Source organism: Taudactylus pleione, unplaced genomic scaffold, assembly GCF_031769625.1.
Source record: "Taudactylus pleione unplaced genomic scaffold, aTauple2 ptg001167l, whole genome shotgun sequence".
NCBI classification, from domain to species: Eukaryota; Metazoa; Chordata; class Amphibia; order Anura; family Myobatrachidae; genus Taudactylus; species Taudactylus pleione.
In genome coordinates, this window is record NW_028285568.1 from 509,565 (window position 1) to 529,602 (window position 20,038).

General features: G+C 44.6%; 1 protein-coding gene across 2 annotated transcripts in view; it reads right to left on the reverse strand.

Annotated features, from left to right (window-relative positions):
• Positions 1-20,038, reverse strand: part of ZFYVE9 (zinc finger FYVE-type containing 9) — a 235,230-nt gene that overhangs the window by 142,413 nt on the left and 72,779 nt on the right. For both annotated transcript variants that reach the window (XR_015874942.1, XM_088462252.1), the window contains exon 3: positions 13,966-15,788. Coding sequence is in view for 1 of the 2 variants with exons in the window: in XM_088462252.1 (XP_088318378.1) it covers positions 13,966-15,788 (1,823 nt within the window). In the remaining variant the exon portion in view is untranslated. The remainder of the gene's footprint in view (positions 1-13,965; positions 15,789-20,038) is intronic.

The following is a 20,038-nucleotide window of genomic DNA, read 5'->3' on the forward strand; positions in this document are numbered from 1 at the left end:
GCCAGCATAGAGACACCCACTACTGCTATCTCACATCTGTAATACCTCAGTCATGTGTATACATCTGTAACATCAGCCACAGCACAGCCAGCATAGACACCCACTACTGCTATCTCACATCTGTAATACCTCACAGTCCTGTGTATACATCTGTAACATCAGTCACAGCACAGCCAGCATAGAGACACCCACTACTGCTATCTCACATCTGTAATACCTCACAGTCCTGTGTATACATCTGTATCAGCCACAGCTCAGCCAGCATAGAAGCCCACTACTGCTATCTCACATCTGTAATACCTCACAGCCCTGTGTATACATCTGTAATATCAGCCACATCAGCATAGAGACACCACTATCTCACATCTGTAATATCTCAGTCCTGTGTATACATCTGTAACATCAGCCACAGCACAGCCAGCATAGAGACACCCACTACTGCTTTCTCACATCCGTAATACCACAGTCCTGTGTATACATCTGTAACATCAGCCACAGCTCAGCCAGCATAGAGACACCCACTACTGCTATCTCACATCTGTAATACCTCACAGTCCTGTATATACATCTGTAACATCAGCCACAGCTCAGCCAGCATAGAGACACCCACTACTGCTATCTCACATCTGTAATACCTCACAGTCCTGTGTATACATCTGTAACATCGGACCCTCACGCAGAATTACAGCAGCTCTGACCTGTCTCAGAAATTGCAGGTCTCGTCGCACGCAGTGAGTACACAAGCTGTGTATGCCGTCGCAGTGGCCAATTTATGCACACCCATGTACCGTCCAGCCATTCTCTGCGATGGCTTCTATCTGTGTGCGTATGCACCATCGGCCAATCTATGTACGCGGTTGCAACTGCGATCCATGCTGAATGAGGCCTTTGATCGCTGATGCAGCAATGTTTATAGACCATGTTCTTGCCCTGCAATGTTTTGTACAGTGAGTCACTTGCTTCTGGTCTTGCTCATTTGTTTCTTATTTTTGCTCTGTTTATGTACTTTGTAAGGCGCTGTGGACCCCTTGTAGCACCATATAAAGGATGATGCAACAACAACACTGTCGTTTGATAACACTTCTGAAAAGTACCTTTTTGGTGACGGAACTGACAGACAGAGTGTAACCTATTTCTATTATACAAGGGTAGCTCAATAATCAAAATCAACTTTATTGGCCAAGTATACAAGCATATACAAGGTATTTGGCTCCGGTAACTACTGGCCAAGTACTCACTTAACACGGCAAACATACATTCACAGTATACCAAATAATAATACACACAGATAAATGTATTTTAAATAAAACAATTAACACAATGATGACCTTGATATTTCCAGTTAGAAATTTAACAGCAAAATCGCCTGCGGAAGAAAGCTTTTCAGATGTTTAGAGGTATTAGCAAAACATTATCTATATCGCCTTCCCGATGGGAGCAGCTGAAACAGATCATGCCCAGGATGTGCTTCATGACAGGTACAAAAGACAGACTCGATTATTGCCGAATAAGAGAGTAAAAAAAGTGTCATCAGCTCCTTTGGGAGGTCAAACTTCTTAATCTGCCATAGGAAATACAACCTCTGATGCGCCCTCTTGACAATAGCATCTATGTTTTTCTTCCACTTCAAATCTCGGGAGATTATAGAACACAAAAATTTTAAAGAATCCACCACAGATACAATAACGTCAGCTATAATCATCAATGGAGACACATTAACAGAGCGTCTTCCGAAATCGATAATCATCTCAACAGTCTTGAGAGGGTTTAACTCGAAGTTATTCTGGCTGCACCACTGCAGCATCCAGTCCTTCTCTCTTTTGTTAGTGGACTCGTCCCAGTCTTTGATCATGCCGATAACCGTAGTGTCATCTGCAAATTTCAAGAGATGGCCGATGGGTCCCCAGAGGTGCACTCATTTGTGTATAGAGAAAAAAGCAGAGGGGAAAGGACACATCCTTGGGGATCCCCAGTACTAATTATCCATTTACTAGATGTAAACTCCCCCATTTTCACATACTGCTTCCTGTCCACCAAAAAATCTGCAATACAACAGGTGGATACCGGAACCCCCAACTTGACCAATTTAGAAACAGAATTTCAGGAACGATTGCGTTGAACACTGAACTGAAGTCCATGAACAGGACCCTCACATAAGTACCTGTTAGATCAAGGTGCTGCAGAACATAGTGCAACCCCATATTAACCGCATCCTCCACCTACCTATTCTCCCTATAGGCAAACTGTAGGGGATCCAAAAGTGTTCCTGCCAACCTCTTCAGATGGTTCAACACCAATCGCTCAAACGTTTTCAGACTACAGACTACAGATGTCAGAGCAAGCCATCTGTAGTAATTTAGGTCCGTAATAGTAGACTTCTTAGGGACCGGCACAATTTTGGAACACTTGAAACAAGGAACCACACACTTTTCCAGGGATCTATTAAAGATACCTGTAAAAACAGGGGCCAGTTGTTCAGCACAGGTTTTCAAGACAGATGGTGAAACACCATCCGGACCAGGTGCCTTCCTGAGCCACAACCCTTTGAACAATCCAGCCACCTCATCCTGTCTAACCAGCAACCCTGGCAAGGTACTCCTGGGCCCAGGTATAACAGTTAGAGGGGGTTCTTTTACTTTGGGGGAATAATCAGAGTCAGTACAATGCACAGAATCTGCTTTTTCAAACCTACAATAATAAACAAACATTCAACTCATCGGCCAGTTTCCGACTCATGACAGTATGGGTAGGTGCTGACAAATTGGTAATAGCTTGCATGCCTCTCTACACTGACACAGAATCATTAGCCGAAAACTTCCTGATAAGCTTATCTGAGAAACCCTTCTTAGCAGCTCTAATCTCTTTAGTCAATGTTTTCCTTGGCTGCTTATACCGAACACTATCCCCACTACTGTATGCCTCCTCCTTGGAATGACGAACCTGCCTAAGCCTTGCATTAAACCATGCTTTGGTTTTGCCAAATGAGCAGAAAGTTTTTGTTGGACACACACATATTCTCATAGAAGCTGACATACGATGTCACAATATCAGTTAGATCATCTAAGTCAGAAGCTGCAGCCTCAAAAACACCCCAATCGGTACATTCAAACCAGGCCTGGAGATACGATTTTGCCTCATTGGCCCATCTCCTCACGGTCTTAACTTTAGGCTTAACGGGTTTCAGCTTCTGCCTATATGTCGGGAGAAGGTGGACCAAACAATGATCAGAAAGCCCCAGCACTGCACGTGGAATAGAACGATAAGCATCCTTTAGAGTGGTATAGCAATGATCCAACGTGTGTTTGTCCCTAGTTGGACACTTAACATGTTGTCTATACCTGGGTACTTCTTTGTTTCAATTTGCTCTATTGAAGTCACCTAACACAAACAATTAATCTGGAAATTTAGACCACAGACCCCATATATCTGAACAGCCAAATGATGTACTTTCTTGAGGGGGAATATACATTCCAACCAAGATGAATGAAACAAACTCTCGTGGAGAATAAAACGGTTTACAATGAATGAAGGATGACTCCACATCTGAACTACAAAGACCTGTGCAGCACTGTAACATCCGTACACCAACCTTCATTTATATAAAAACTAATCCCCCTCCTTTTGTTTTCCAAGAAAGTTCCAATATACGATCTGTTCTATACAGACAGAAACCCGGCAAAAACACTAAGCCATCAGAATTAAGCTCTGAGAGCCAAGTCTCGGTAAAACACAGGACAAATGATCCAGAAATGACAGAACTTATTCTTCCAAGAAGCAACAACAGCTAATCCATCTTATTAGCCAAGGACCGGACATTTGAGTGGAGAGCAGACCGGTGCCCCCTCTGCCACCACCTTACCAGAGTACCGGCTCGCCTTCCCCGCCTCCGCTTCCCTCCAGGGCAAGCCACAGCACACCCTTGTTTCCTGGTACCTGGAGCCCGAAGCCCAGCCCCCGCACCTCTAACTGCTTCCCTCCATCGGCAGCAAACTCCGGCTCGAACAGCAGGACCCCACCTACGGCACCAATCTCCATCTGCCTCTCCTGACTGTCTCCGGCACCAGCCCTGACCGCAACTTCCAACCCCCATCAGCAGCATGCACCGGCCGTCTCACTCTGCACTGCGATCACGTCCCACAGGGAACTCTGGCCACCACATCCCTCCTCCACCACGGAGGGCCGCCACACCTCCAGACTTCCCAGCAGCACCCACACCTTCGGAGCCAGCGTCACTCCCAAGGGCAGAGAGAGCCGCCATTCTGCCCGTCAACAGCCACTCAAGCTCCAACTGGGCGGCAAGGTCAGTCATCTCAAGTATGCTCCACAGCTCGTCCCTGCTGTATGATATACGAGCAAGGACTGGGCATACTAACACAAGCACACAGAGTACAAGCCATCCACGGCGCCATCTTAGTATGGTAATTTTCATAATTTGTAAGCTTTTGCCTTTCTGCTCCACGGGAGGTTTCTGTCCTCCCTAAGCTCACCTTAGCACACCTGCATTACGGTTTGAAAGGTGCATCGCCCTAGTCAAACAGTAAGCCAACGAGACCTCTCACGTTAGTAATGCTCTCTATTTCAGTCTAATGCCTCACCAGGCCAGAGCAGGTAGACCACGGCTTCTCCTCACGACCATTAGACTGCACCTCATCTCAGTCATACTGTCCCAACAACTGTTGTAAAATAGCGGGGCTGGTAGAAACATGGTCAAACATTGAGATGCGTAGTGTAATCAGATTTCTGCATCTAAAGGGCACATCAGCAGCTGCAATTCAACCCCAACTTGTCGATGTGTACGGTGATGTCATGTCATGGAAGCAGGTTTGGTGCACTGCCTTTTATAAGGGTAGGACAGTCGTTCAAGAAGTGCAGCATTTCGGCTGTCCAGGCACGTCCACCAGAGATGACAATTTGTGCCGCATTGAAGGTCTGATTCAGGAGAACAGATGCATTAGTTAGTGATATAGCTGATGAACTGAACACCTCAGTGGGTACTTTGCACTACATTGTTCATAAGCAACTGGGGAACAGGAAAGTGTTCACACTGGGTCCCGAAGCAACTTACAGAACTTCACAAAAGCAATAGGATGGGGTTGTCTCTCGTGCACTTGACGCAGTACCATGAAGAAGGAGGGCAGTTCCTGCAGCGTATTGTTACAGGTGATGAAACGTGGGAGCATTATGTGAGACAAAGCATCCATGACATGGAAACATGCATCGCCCCACCTTCAAAGAAATTAAAAACAACTATCAGTAAAGGTGATCATGGCGACCATGTTTTGGTACCACAAGGGCGTGCTTACTGTTGAGTTTCTCACCAAGGGAGATTGGGCCTGATTCATTACAGATTGCTACTGCGATCGCAGCTCCATAATCACACGCAGGCCTGCAGCTAAAATATGCTTTAAATGCTATTGCAATGCCGTCGCACAGCCAGAATAGACGCCCACTGCCTCCCACTACAGTTATCTCACATCCGTAATACCTTACACTCCTGCGTATACATCAGAAACATGGAGTCTATCTGCCCCTCACGCACAATTACAGCAGCTCTGACCTTACTTAGAAATTGTAACCTCGTTGCACGCAGTAAGTACTCACGCTGCGTATGCCATCGCAATGGCTAATTTATGCACTCCCATGTAACGGCGTTCAAACGGAACAAGTCTGTGTGTCTCCAACCACCCCAAACGCTGACTACCTGTCACTCACTCTGCGATGGCTTACCGTGCTCTGCGCGATCGCAGTGTAGCCTTTGTGAACTTCGATGCATACACAGTACGCAACAATCGGCTAACTGCGTACGCTCTTGCAGATGCGATCCATAATGAATCAGGCATGTTATCGGCTATTGTAACACACTTAGCAGATTGCGGAGGGCAATTTGTCAAAAATGGCCTGGCGTCATATTGCTGCACGAACACCGCCAGACCACACTCGGCCAGCCGCATAAGAGTTGTGTCGGTGCTACAATTGGTGAAGTACTGGACCATCCTCCCTACAGCCCTGACCTGCCACCGAGTGATTTCCATCTCTTTGGACCATTGAAAAAGCATTTGGGTGGAAGGTGATTCGCATCCAACGGTGAAGTTCAGGAAGCAGTAATGTCCTGGCTTCAGGCACCTGATACTGATCTCTTCTATGCCGGGATAGATGCCTCGGTGTACCGTTGGAACAAGTACGGGAACTATATGGAAAAAATAATCTGTACCAAGGCCATACTGTTGATTATACGTATGCGTTGAATAAATTTACACGGTCTTGTTACCTTATTTATTGAACCACCCTCGTACACGTAACACAACTGTGTGAAGAGTACCTTATCCACTGGTACCTGAAAGAAAGTAAACAGGTACCCACCAGAGACACTTCTGGGTGTATGTCCTGCCTAGACACCCGTTTCCTTTGCTCCTTCCTCTATTTGCAAAATCTCAGAAGAAGGCAGCTGACCCCTACAAACGAAAGGACTGAAACAAACGGAAGGACCACCCTTAGGCTTACCAGTTCTTCCAAATGGTAAAAATGCGCTTTTACATACTGTGGCCTCAGAGATCCTTTTATTTCTGGGCGAAACAAAAATTTTCCCTCAAAAGAAAAGCCTTGGAAAATGTCTCTGAATCTACATTCTATGATTTTAACCACAGAATGTGTCTAGCCACCCACTGCTAGCCCAGAAATCTTCGGCTGTACAGAAGATGCTACCAAAACGGCCTCTCCTAAATATTCTGCCACTACAGAACTTTCAGCTGCTATGCTATGGATAATAGCCGAGACTTAGAGCTGTCTGACTGGATTCCCTCTATCAAAAGGTCAGTCCATTATTCCATTGCCTTGGCTGCCCAAGATTAAACAATACTGGGTTGTAAACGTCAGTTCTGAGCCCTCTTTACGCGATGCCCTATACGGAATAGGGAGAGTTGTGGCCTTAGACAAATAAGCTGCAGGAACAGCCACACTTGTTAAATGTTCCTTGTAAGCTATAGCACTTTCTGAATATGATGCATATCAGAAAACCTGCACGGAATCTGAATTTTCCTATTAGAAACCTAGGTTCAGCTATTAATTCTGACAATTGTGGGATGAAGGAAACAAAGAATTTCATAGACTTATTAGTTCTGAATAAATCATCAGATGGGTCTCCTGATTTTCAATACCTCTAAGGCCAAGAACGTGACGTACTGCTTTAATCATGTCATCTACCCCCTGAACGATTGATCCTTCTTCCAGAAAGGATACAGATTCCTCAAATTCAGACTCTTCCTGATGTCCTCAATGGGACATTTGTTGGATATTCTGATGTTTCCCCTGAAGATTATCTACCGCTTACACATCTTGGCCGAGCTGATAATCTCTCTAATGAAGAATAAGTCATTTCCATTGCTCTAGCCCAAGATGCACCCACCGTGAGCCCCAAGATCCCAGACCCCCAGGAGAAATATGGTCCGTCTGTGTACGACTCTAGTCCATTTTAGACGTACCTAATTGAGTATACGAGACATTGTTATTATAACTAGACACAAAATTAGCTAAGGACATAGCGAAGTTCCTAGCCCAAGCTGGCTCCTCCACAGGGCCAGTGAAGACCTCCATAACCAACTGTTGGGCATCCCCGCAAACAGCACAGCGAGCTTTCATGTCCCCACTAGATTTTTTTAGCCTAACAAAGTGGACAAAAATGAGGTCATAATATAATTAGCACTTGATCATGCATTTTTTCTTACGTGTTTTAATGAAAAGGCATGAGATGTGAAGGAATAATTTGGTATCTAACCAACCCCATCAAAGGAGGGTACTTCTGTTTTTGTTGATGTCAAGATAGGGAAGATGTGGGCACTATAACCCCTATCACCACAACCCCATTTCTAGAAATGAAGAGAAATAGAATTGGATGTTATTGTCTGCTAATCACAGACAATAGCTACTGAGGGTGCATATAGTTGGAAAGGTGAGATTGTGCAGGTGTAGTGCGCTCTCCCATTCATTGGTTCTACTAATATTATTTAGTGCAGCTTGGTATAAGCACTCAGGGGCCACATCATTTGAAAGAGGGGACTCTTGACTTTATTGAAGCCAGGATGAGACTCTCCCCCCATCCCGGGACTTCATACTGATCCCTACAGTGTGAGGATGTATTCTCGTGATCAACAATAACCTCTCACAAGCCACATAATTTGATAAATAAAAGGAACACCGTGGCTGCCAGGATGAGGTGATGCAGCACTTTCACGCTTTCTCCCCTATTTTCTAGCTTTTTTTAAAAGACGGGGCATGGCTTAATGATATAAATAAACCCCAGCCGTAATGACATCAAGGGGGACTTTTAGGTAAAATTTCAAACCCTCACACCGCCAAATATGACACCTAGCAGAGTTTAGCAGTAAAGGTAAATATACTCTACAGCTGCTGCTGAATCTTTCACGTTCTCCACCCTAATTGAAAAACTGTATTTGACTAATCACAATCTCCCCCAAAAAATGCCAAAGCCAAACTGCAATGCAACAATTAGTTAGCGGTGGCCGCAGAAAGCTTTATTGTGAAGTGAGTGGCAGTTAGTGTTTAGGGGAAGGTAACGGGGGCTGTGGTTGGAAAAATAAAGGTATGTGAGGACAGTTTCCTGAGCATGCCCTAGTGAGCCCCTGCAAATTCATACGCGGCTGGAGAGGTCAAGGCGTCTTCGGTGAGATGCTCATTCTGAGGCAGCATAGGCGCGCTCCGAGGTTCAATGTGCGACCGATCATTACGATAGTTTTGTATTTTTGCCAAAGTGACAGATGTGAGACACCGGAGGTTGAGAGATATACCTCAAATCCAAGATGTGGAAGTTCTTGTCAGTCATCATGATACAGTTTTAAAATATCTTATATCATCTTTATTGCAGGAGGTACATGTATTACATAGAGCCTTGGTCTCACAAGATCAAAGACGTCATAGGGTGGAAGAGGAGACAGGTCATTGTCCCAAATGTAAAAGGCCTAACGCTAATTTCTTTCACAATTCTATGGGAATGCCCGAAAATTCATAGATTTTGGGATAAGGTGGTACACTATCAAAAAACTTTTTAGGCTTTGTAAAAATTATTTGGCAATTTTATGCACTAATTTTAGGTGTTTGGGATTTTGGACGCGATAAAAAACGTATTCTTCCTTTATTAACCATTATTATTACTGCAGCAAAAATGGTAATTTTACGCCATTTCGACATCACCAGAATTAAAATAATTTTTATTCCAACTGTTATACCTTGATAGGCAGCCAGCATTGCCGTTAACAGAAACTGGTGTAGTTACGTTTCATAAATGATGGGGGATTTATGTGGAGTTTGTGGGCCAACAAGAACAGATTATGAAAATCTTTGACTCTACTACCTGGTTTCTTTACTGACAATTATCTTGACGAGTGGGGATTGGGGGATGGGATGGAGTAATGTGATTACTTAAATCAAATTGAATTGTCGGACCATGTATTAATAGTTTTATTTATGTTTTACTTTTTCTTACCCTTTTTATTTTCATTATGTTTTATAAAACGCATGTAGTTTATTATTGTTGTTTTCTTTTATTGTCACTTTAGGATGAAAATATAAAATGTGATATCTAAATTAAAACAGACAATGTCTTCACATTTTTATCTTTGTCTTTTTACATCTTATGTCCGTATAATGTTACATTTTTATAGATGGTTGTACTTTTGCAAATAGATCTTAAAAAAAAAAACACTACTGTATTAAGTGCTAAGCTAGCTATACACTATACACACTTTCATCCAACAACGTAACGATTATCTGACCAACGAAATGATCATGACGAGCGGCTCCCTACACAAAACATCTCTCTCTAGAGATGAAGGATTTCCTCATGTCACAGATGTAGGCCGATCATGGTCTGCCCCCTTCAGCATGTAAAAACAATCAAACTAAAAATAATGACCAATGTCTGTAGTCTCCCTTACACTTCCTAATCATCATTGGTGCTTTCAGCCTAGTGCTGGTCACTCAGAAGTCGGGGGAAAACCCGATGTGGGGTTCTCCTTAATTTCAGGCACCACTGCAGTCTACATAAAATGCAATAAGTGCTCGGCCTGTTACTCTGTGTGCGAGCCCCGAGGCATCCATTCACGCCTCCAGCTTGTTACTCTGTGTGCGAGCCCCGAGGCATCCATTCACGCCTCCAGCTTGTTACTCTGTGTGCGAGCCCCGAGGCATCCACTCACGCCTCCAGCTTGTTACTCTGTGTGCGAGCCCCGAGGCATCCATTCACGCCTCCAGCTTGTTACTCTGTGTGCGAGCCCCGAGGCATCCATTCACGCCTCCAGCTTGTTACTCTGTGTGCGAGCCCCGAGGCATCCATTCACGCCTCCAGCTTGTTACTCTGTGTGCGAGCCCCGAGGCATCCACTCACGCCTCCAGCTTGTTACTCTGTGTGCGAGCCCCGAGGCATCCACTCACGCCTCCAGCTTGTTACTCTGTGTGCGAGCCCCGAGGCATCCATTCACGCCTCCAGCTTGTTACTCTGTGTGCGAGCCCCGAGGCATCCATTCACGCCTCCAGCTTGTTACTCTGTGTGCGAGCCCCGAGGCATCCACTCACGCCTCCAGCTTGTTACTCTGTGTGCGAGTCCCGAGGCATCCATTCATGCCTCCAGCACTGGGCGTGCAGAAAGAAGGCTGGGAGGTGGCCATCACACAGTCCTGCACATAAGGCCGGGCAGCTGTATTCTGTTCAACTGGTGATTGAGATCAGGGGGAAAAGCAGACCCCAAAGGCGGGGCTGGCCCGTAACAACTGCACTCAGCGCACGCGTGGTAGTTACGCCTAAGGATATATTGGTGGGTAAAAAAAATAACTAGGAGGAACTGGATCAGACAAAATGCATTGTGAACACATATACGAATACGAAGCCCAATGAATTGCAATGTGGCTTATACCACGTTCAGACATACGACCCAGGAATTTCCCTGCTCGGACCCAGGTTTTTGCTTGAGACCCCTTTTCACACTACACCTGACCCAGGAATTTCCCGGGTCATCTCCTTTTAGACATAAGCAGAGTTTGCCCTGACATTCTCCCAGCCAGGCTGCTCTCATGACACACTCACATATACACCTATGACACGTATGACATGCTCACACACACCTATGACACTAATACACACACACACCTATGACACACTAATACACACCTATGACACAATAACACACACCTATGACACACTAATACACACCTATGATACACTAATATACACACTTATGACACGCTCACACACACACACCTATGACATGCTCACACACACACACACCTATGACATGCTCACACACACCTAAGACACGTTCACACACACACCTGACACACTAATACACACCTATGATACACTAATATACACACTTATGACACGCTCACACACACACACACCTATGGTACGCTCACACACACACACCTAAGACACGTTCACACACACACCTGACACACTAATACACACCTATGATACGCTCACACACACACCTATGACACACTAACACACACCTATGACACGCTCACACACAATTACACACCCCTTCTCCAGCCACCAGACCTCACAACAACGGGAAGCATCTCTGTAGCTAGTGTGCACCGGCTGCTTCTACACACTGCAGCACGGACTAGACGTCACTTTCCAATCACGTAGTCTGCCCTCACCCCTGGTTATAAGGGCCGGCAAACCACTGACCTTACTCCCCGGATCCAGTGCTGTGTCTGCTTTGTATTGTAGGAGACCCCCTGCCCCCTCCAGGCAGCACACAAACAGCTTTCCAATTCCATCCTTCCAAATATGCAAATTCAACAGCTGTCTGACACCCCCTGCTGCGTGTGTGATCCCATCACTGCGACCAACGTCATAGGCTGGGGATAACCATCTTGCGATGCCAGGAAACTGCATCCATGGACACAAATCCTGGCTTCGTCACTTCAGGAAACCGGGGGCGAAATGCCGCCTTTTCCGGGAACGCCGGCCGTCCCCACCACCACACTGCCCCATAAATGCCTCTGGCTGTCAATCAGGCAGAGGCATAGCAGGGGGTGCGTGCAATCACACAGGACCCGTTCCGCACACGCGCAGATTCCCAAAAATCTGGAATCTGAGTTCAGCATTACACAAATCACCCCCTAAATGGATAAAAGCACGCAGACATGGTCAAGAGGTTCAGTTATTGTTCAGAATAAACACCAGAATGGGGAATAATGGCATCTAAGTGACACTGACCATGGAATGATTGTTGGTGCCAAAAAGAATGGTTTGAGTATCTCAGACCTAGGAGTTTCATGTACAACATAAAACTTTGAATTTATGGGAATTGGAAAACGACATGCAGTAAGCAGCAGCGCCTCGCTAATGAGAAAGGTCAATGGTCAGACTGGTTGAAGATAACCAGGAGGTGGTATGCAGAAGAGCTTCCCTGAATGCACAGCTTATTGGACTGGAGCAGAAAGGCTCACAAAAACAGGACACCCCTATACAAAAATGGTAGCACCATAGATTCCTTCATACAAACAAATACATAACCACTTCAGTCACTGGTAACATTTATTCTAACACTTTAGTTTAATTCAACTATAAAAACTGAAATGTCTGATTAAAATATGCCTGTAACTCCAGTGTTGTGAGAAGTCCTAAGGGAGCTGCTCGTGTCGCCAGAGAGAAATTATTATGCTTTATTTAAATGGCGCCACAAGGGGTCAAAAGTGCCTTACACAGTACAGAAACAGAAACCGTATGAACAAAACAAGTGTGGCAGAAACACTGGAAAGGTTGTCAAGGGGATATATTATATACACACCCAAGGTTTTGGCTTCTGCCTGGTAGACAGAAGCTGATTAGCAGCCTCGACTGCCCGACCACCTTTGAGAGGCAGATTAAGGGCCTGTAGTCAGTCTCTCACTGCCAGGGGAAAAGGTCAGAGGCCTGCTGAGAGACTGTCATTACTGAATGCAAGTGCTGTTACTTTTGAGAAAGGGATGTTATGTCCTTCCACTCAGAGGGAATTATTTTGTATAGTTACAACCGGATTCAGTTTTGTTTTTGTTTATTTTTGTGCTGATAATAAAACAAGCTGAGGCTTCTCCTACCAAGACCCTGTACTGGTGTACTTCTACTTAGCTGCTGCATGACAAGTGCAATCATTTACCCCAGGAGACGGCACTCTTACCTAGACATATAAGAGCAAGCGAGCGCACGCGCGAGCCCACATGAGCGAGAGAGAGGCAGGAGAGAGCCCACAAGAGAGAGAGAGAGAAAAAGAAAGAAAGAGAGAGAGAGAGAGAAAGAGAGCCCACGAGAGAGAGACAGAGAGAGGAGAGAGCTCACATATGTACCAACGAGAGAGCCCATATGAGAGGGGGAGAGAGACCATATATGAGAGAGAGACATAATGTTGCAATATTTCAGGGAAAATCTGAAGTACATGATATAAAAAGGAATTACATTTAATTAATAAAAGGATATCAAATGTCATAAGGTTTATTTACCAATCTTTCTGGCGTTTTTAAGCCTGAATTTAAAATACAATGCTTTTAATATCCAGACACTCTGGGGTAAATTTACTAAAGTGCGGGTTTTTAGAAGTGGAGTTGTTGCCCATAGCAGCAAATCAAATTCTACATAACATTTATCTAGTACCTTCTAGAAGATAATATCTAGAATCTGATTAGTTGCTATGGGCAACATATCCACATCTAAAAACCGCACTTTAGTAAATATACCTCTCGGTCTCTGCCTTTCATAAGTCTTTCTTACCCTGGCTTACTAATATGTCACTATGTTAGATTTATAAAAGAAATCAAAGGCAAGTTCCAGGAAAATAGTAAGACAAATCACTGTGCGGTCTTCATATTTAACATTACAGTCAGATGTTGTTGTTTCAGTCTTTATTATGTAAGATTAAAGATCCATTCATTGAACTTGGAACACAATTTGGAGCCATACCTATTCACATACCTTCCCACACGCTCTGCAGTGGTGTCGCCTCTTGGTAAATGTAAACCTGGCCTCACACTTCATACAGTTAGGTGCATGGGAATCAGGGACCCAAACTGGTGCCACCTCCCCCAGAGTTGTGAAAGGCTTGGTGGAGGAAACCCCATACTGCCCAGCAAGGTCATTATCGGGGCTGTCTGGGGACACTACTGGGGCCCTAGCAGCCCATGCCTTGCAATCTCCAAGTAGGTCACCATTTGCATCAACAACAGAACTATGCAGTGCAGCTTCATCACGAAGAGCCTCAGACACAAGGTTGTCACTCCGATTTGACTTGTTGAATACATTTTTATTTTTGGAGCTACATCCGGCATTGGGGGGGACCAGATCACTTTGTAACATGTCAGATAATGGCTTTGGAATCTGCAGCTTGAGATGAGTTGGCTGCTTTGGACGAGCTCCACCATAGGGGGCACTAAGGGGTTGCACGTTGCTGCCCATTTTTGGTGAAGTCTGTCCATGCACAGGTGCGGTCTGACTGCAGGTACCATGCAAATGGTTCTTCATTTGGTCGCCACTGATGTTTAACACAAGCCCGCTACTTTCTGTGGCGTCATCATCCTTCTGCTCGTAAACACTTGCATAATATTCCGACTTGCACTCTTCAATTTCCTTCTCCTCAGTCACAGAGTCTTCTTTTGATGGTAAACTCTTTGGGTTTTCAGCTACAGTTGGGTTCTCCATTCCATAGGAATCACACCCATTGTACAGAGACATTAATACATTTGCTCCATTACCACTAGCAGAAATGTCTAAGAAAACGTCACCGACCAGCTCATTATGTTGATCACTAACAAGACACATATTGTCCTTTGTTTGGGTCTCTTTACCGCCTGTTGTGTTAAAGTCCACATTAGACACAGAAGAGTTTGAGAAATGCTCCACCACAAGGTCAGGAGATTCATATTGGTGGAGATCATCAAGGATAACTTCATCAACATCAGCAGGACGGTGTTCACCTCCAAAAACATTAACTTGTTTATCTGTAGTCAGAGTAAATGATACTTTCAGCTGTTTTTCAAAACCATTCTCATCACCAGTAAGGTTAACATTTGGATCATCAAGCGGACAGTAGACATTTTTATTGTCTTTCCCTGTGTTAGGAACTGCAAGTTTATTTGGGAAATGTTTGAGATCAGACAATAGGGACACATGAGCACATTCTTGAGTCTGTCCTATAGGGTCTTTAATGCTATGGTCACAAAAAGCAGAGAGTGTACCAATGTTCACACCATTGTGTCCCTCTGATGTGGTAAATACACTTGCATCGGTATTATCAGAAACATGGATCTCTGTTTTGCAGTTAGCATAAGCCTGCGGTTGGTGACTGGTGTCAGGAACATGTGTCTTGCATTGCATGGTTCTTCCACCGTCCAAAGTAAAGCTTTCAGAGTTCAGAACAGGGTGACTTGTAGAGCTGCTGCACGGAGACAAACACTCTCCTGGAACATCGCCTTTGGCACAACTAATATTATTAGGGTTAGCATCAGGTAACGCGGTGGTACTGCATACAATTTCTGACTGGGACAGCTGGTCTTCAGCCATGCTGGTATCTTCTGTCACCATGTTGGACCGCTCTTTCACCACACATTCAATCTCTCCATTGGCACATGGAGTCTCAGATGGGGGTATTGGGCTGGCTGGCCTATCTTTTAGGTGAGCCTCGATGGCTATGATAGATTTACTGACATTGTCTAGTGCAGGGTTATGTGTCAGCCGATGAGAAGGTGGATTTAAGATCTGACTCCACTTAGCATCCAATAATCTTGGGGAAACAGTCTCATCTGAAAAGCAAAGGAACTGTATTATCAGCTGAACACAATTAATTATACTTTGTACTTCACGTCATTAAATAGCGAAAAAAAACATACCAATTCCTCACAAACAAAAAATTACATTTTAAGTCAATTATACATAAAAAAAATATTTTCCTATGTACATAGAATAAAGAAAAAAAAAATACTAGAAAAAATGTAAACCATTAATCAGAAACAATGTGGCCGGGCACCCCAGTCATCAGGGCCGTAACCAGGGTGGTGGGACATGCGCGGCGGCACAGGATACCGCACGGCAGGGGGCACTGTGTTTATAGTCCTTTTCACATTCTCCTGGCCAACTCCCCCTCCCCCCCTTCAGTCACTTACTCTTATTTAACATGCACACACTACAAAATACTGTCATATCAGGACTCGAACATCACCTCTCATATGGCAGACACTTAAACATGAAGCGATCTGTCCCACAATGTATGATGGCAGCCCTGAACACAGCCAACTATACCCGACACAGGTGTCAACAGCACACCTGGGAGTACCCTTGCAGGTGCGTTCAGCTACCGGCACAGTTTACATACACTGATCTCACCGCCACCGATATTTGCTGCAAGTGCACTAGAAGTAGCACTCTTTCTATACCTACAGTCAGAGATCTACACTGCCGGCTTCAGGTTTGTGTACGGCTGCTCTGATGGAAAAAATCCTGCTGCCGATGCAGCCTCACCAGTGGTCTCCTACATCTAGTGCTGGTGATTATACTGTATAATTACTGTGTATTATCACTGCAGCCTCACCAGTGCTCTCCTACATCTAGTGCTGGTGATTATACTGTATAATAACTGTGTGTCATCACTGCAGCCTCGCCAGCGCTCTCCTACATCTAGTGCTGGTGATTATACTGTATAATTACAGTGTATTATCACTGCAGCCTCACCAGTAATCTCCTACATCTAGTGCTGGTGATTATACTGTATAATTACTGTGTATCATTACTGCAGCCTCACCAGCGCTCTCCTATATCTAGTGCTGGTGATTATACTGTATAATTACTGTGTGTCATCACTGCAGCCTCACCAGTGCTCTCCTACATCTAGTGCTGGTGATTATACTGTATAATAACTGTGTCATCACTGCAGCCTCACCAGTGCTCTCCTACATCTAGTGCTGGTGATTATACTGTATAATTACTGTGTGTCATCACAGCAGCCTCACCAGTGCTCTCCTACATCTAGTGCTGGTGATTATACTGTATAATTACTGTGTGTCATCACTGCAGCCTCACCAGTGCTCTCCTACATCTAGTGCTGGTGATAATACTGTATAATTACTGTGTATAATCACTGCAGCCTCACCAGTGCTCTCCTACATCTAGTGCTGGGGAGTTATACTGTATAATAACTGTGTGTCATCACTGCAGCCTCACCAGCGCTCTCCTACATCTAGTGCTGGTGATTATACTGTATAATTACAGTGTATTATCACTGCAGCCTCACCAGTAATCTCCTACATCTAGTGCTGGTGATTATACTGTATAATTACTGTGTATCATTACTGCAGCCTCACCAGCGCTCTCCTATATCTAGTGCTGGTGATTATACTGTATAATTACTGTGTATAATCACTGCAGCCTCACCAGCGCTCTCCTACATCTAGTGCTGGTGATTATATTGTATAATTACTGTGCATCATCACTGCAGCCTCACCAGTGCTCTCCTACATCTAGTGCTGGGGAGTTATACTGTATAATAACTGTGTCATCACTGCAGCCTCACCAGTGCTCTCCTACATCTAGTGCTGGTGATTATACTGTATAATTACTGTGTGTCATCACTGCAGCCTCACCAGTGCTCTCCTACATCTAGTGCTGGTGATTATATTGTATAATTACTGTGCATCATCACTGCAGCCTCACCAGTGCTCTCCTACATCTAGTGCTGGGGAGTTATACTGTATAATAACTGTGTCATCACTGCAGCCTCACCAGTGCTCTCCTACATCTAGTGCTGGTGATTATACTGTATAATTACTATGTGTCATCACAGCAGCCTCACCAGTGCTCTCCTACATCTAGTGCTGGTGATTATACTGTATAATTACTGTGTGTCATCACTGCAGCCTCACCAGTGCTCTCCTACATCTAGTGCTGGTGATAATACTGTATAATCACTGCAGCCTCACCAGTGCTCTCCTACATCTAGTGCTGGTGATTATACTGTATAATTACTGTGTATAATCACTGCAGCCTCACCAGTGCTCTCCTACATGTAGTGATGGTGATTATACTGTATAATTACTGTGTATCATCACTGCAGCCTCACCAGTGCTCTCCTACATGTAGTGCTGGTGATTATATTGTATAATAACTGTGTGTCATCACTGCAGCCTCACCAGTGCTCTCCTACATCTAGTGCTGGTGATTACACTGTATAATAACTGTGTATAATCACTGCAGCCTCACCAGCGCTCTCCTACATCTAGTGCTGGTGATTATACTGTATAATTACTGTGTGTCATCACTGCAGCCTCACCAGTGCTCTCCTACATCTAGTGCTGGTGATTATACTGTATAATTACTGTGTATCATCACTGCAGCATCACCAGTGCTCTCCTACATCTAGTGCTGGTGATTATACTGTATAATTACTGTGTATCATCACTGCAGCCTCACCAGTGCTCTCCTACATCTAGTGCTGATGATTATACTGTATAATTACTGTGTGTCATCACTGCAGCCTCACCAGTGCTCTCCTACATCTAGTGCTGGTGAGTTATACTGTATAATTATTGTGTGTCATCACTGCAGCCTCACCAGTGCTCTCCTACATCTAGTGCTGATGATTATACTGTATAATTACTGTGTGTCATCACTGCAGCCTCACCAGTGCTCTCCTACATCTAGTGCTGGTGAGTTATACTGTATAATTACTGTGTGTCATCACTGCAGCCTCACCAGTGCTCTCCTACATCTAGTGCTGGTGAGTTAGTTATACTGTATAATTACTGTGTATCATCACTGCAGCCTCACCAGTGCTCTCCTACATCTAGTGCTGGTGATTATACTGTATAATAACTGTGTGTCATCACTGCAGCATCACCAGTGCTCTCCTACATCTAGTGCTGGTGAGTTAGTTATACTGTATAATTACTGTGTGTCATCACTGCAGCATCACCAGTGCTCTCCTACATCTAGTGCTGATGAGTTATACTGTATAATTACTGTGTGTCATCACTGCAGCATCACCAGTGCTCTCCTACATCTAGTGTTGGTGATTATACTGTATAATTACTGTGTGTCAACACTGCAGCCTCACCAGCGCTCTCCTACATCTAGTGCTGGTGAGTTATACTGTATAATTACTGTGTGTCATCACTGAAGCCTCACCAGTGCTCTCCTACATCTAGTGCTGGTGATTATACTGTATAATTACTGTGTGTCATCACTGCAGCCTCACCAGTGCTCTCCTACATCTAGTACTGGTGAGTTATACTGTATAATTACTGTGTGTCATCACTGCAGCCTTACCAGTGCTCTCCTACATCTAGTGCTGGTGATTATACTGTATAATCACTGTGTATCATCACTGCAGCCTCACCAGTGCTCTCCTACATCTAGTGCTGGTGAGTTAGTTATACTGTATAATTACTGTGTATCATCACTGCAGCCTCACCAGTGCTCTCCTACATCTAGTGCTGGTGAGTTAGTTATACTGTATAATTACTGTGTGTCAACACTGCAGCCTCACCAGTGCTCTCCTACATCTAGTGCTGGTGATTAAACTGTATAATTACTGTGTGTCATCACTGAAGCCTCACCAGTGCTCTCCTACATCTAGTACTGGTGAGTTATACTGTATAATTACTGTGTGTCATCACTGCAGCCTCACCAGTGCTCTCCTACATCTAGTGCTGGTGAGTTATACTGTATAATTACTGTGTGTCAACACTGCAGCCTCACCAGTGCTCTCCTACATCTAGTGCTGGTGAGTTAGTTATACTGTATAATTACTGTGTGTCATCACTGCAGCCTCACCAGTGCTCTCCTACATCTAGTGCTGGTGAGTTATACTGTATAATAACTGTGTGTCATCACTGCAGCCTCACCAGTGCTCTCCTACATCTAGTGCTGGTGATTATACTGTATAATTACTGTGTGTCATCACTGCAGCCTCACCAGTGCCCTCCTACATCTAGTGCTGGTGAGTTATACTGTATAATAACTGTGTGTCATCACTGCAGCCTCACCAGTGCTCTCCTACATC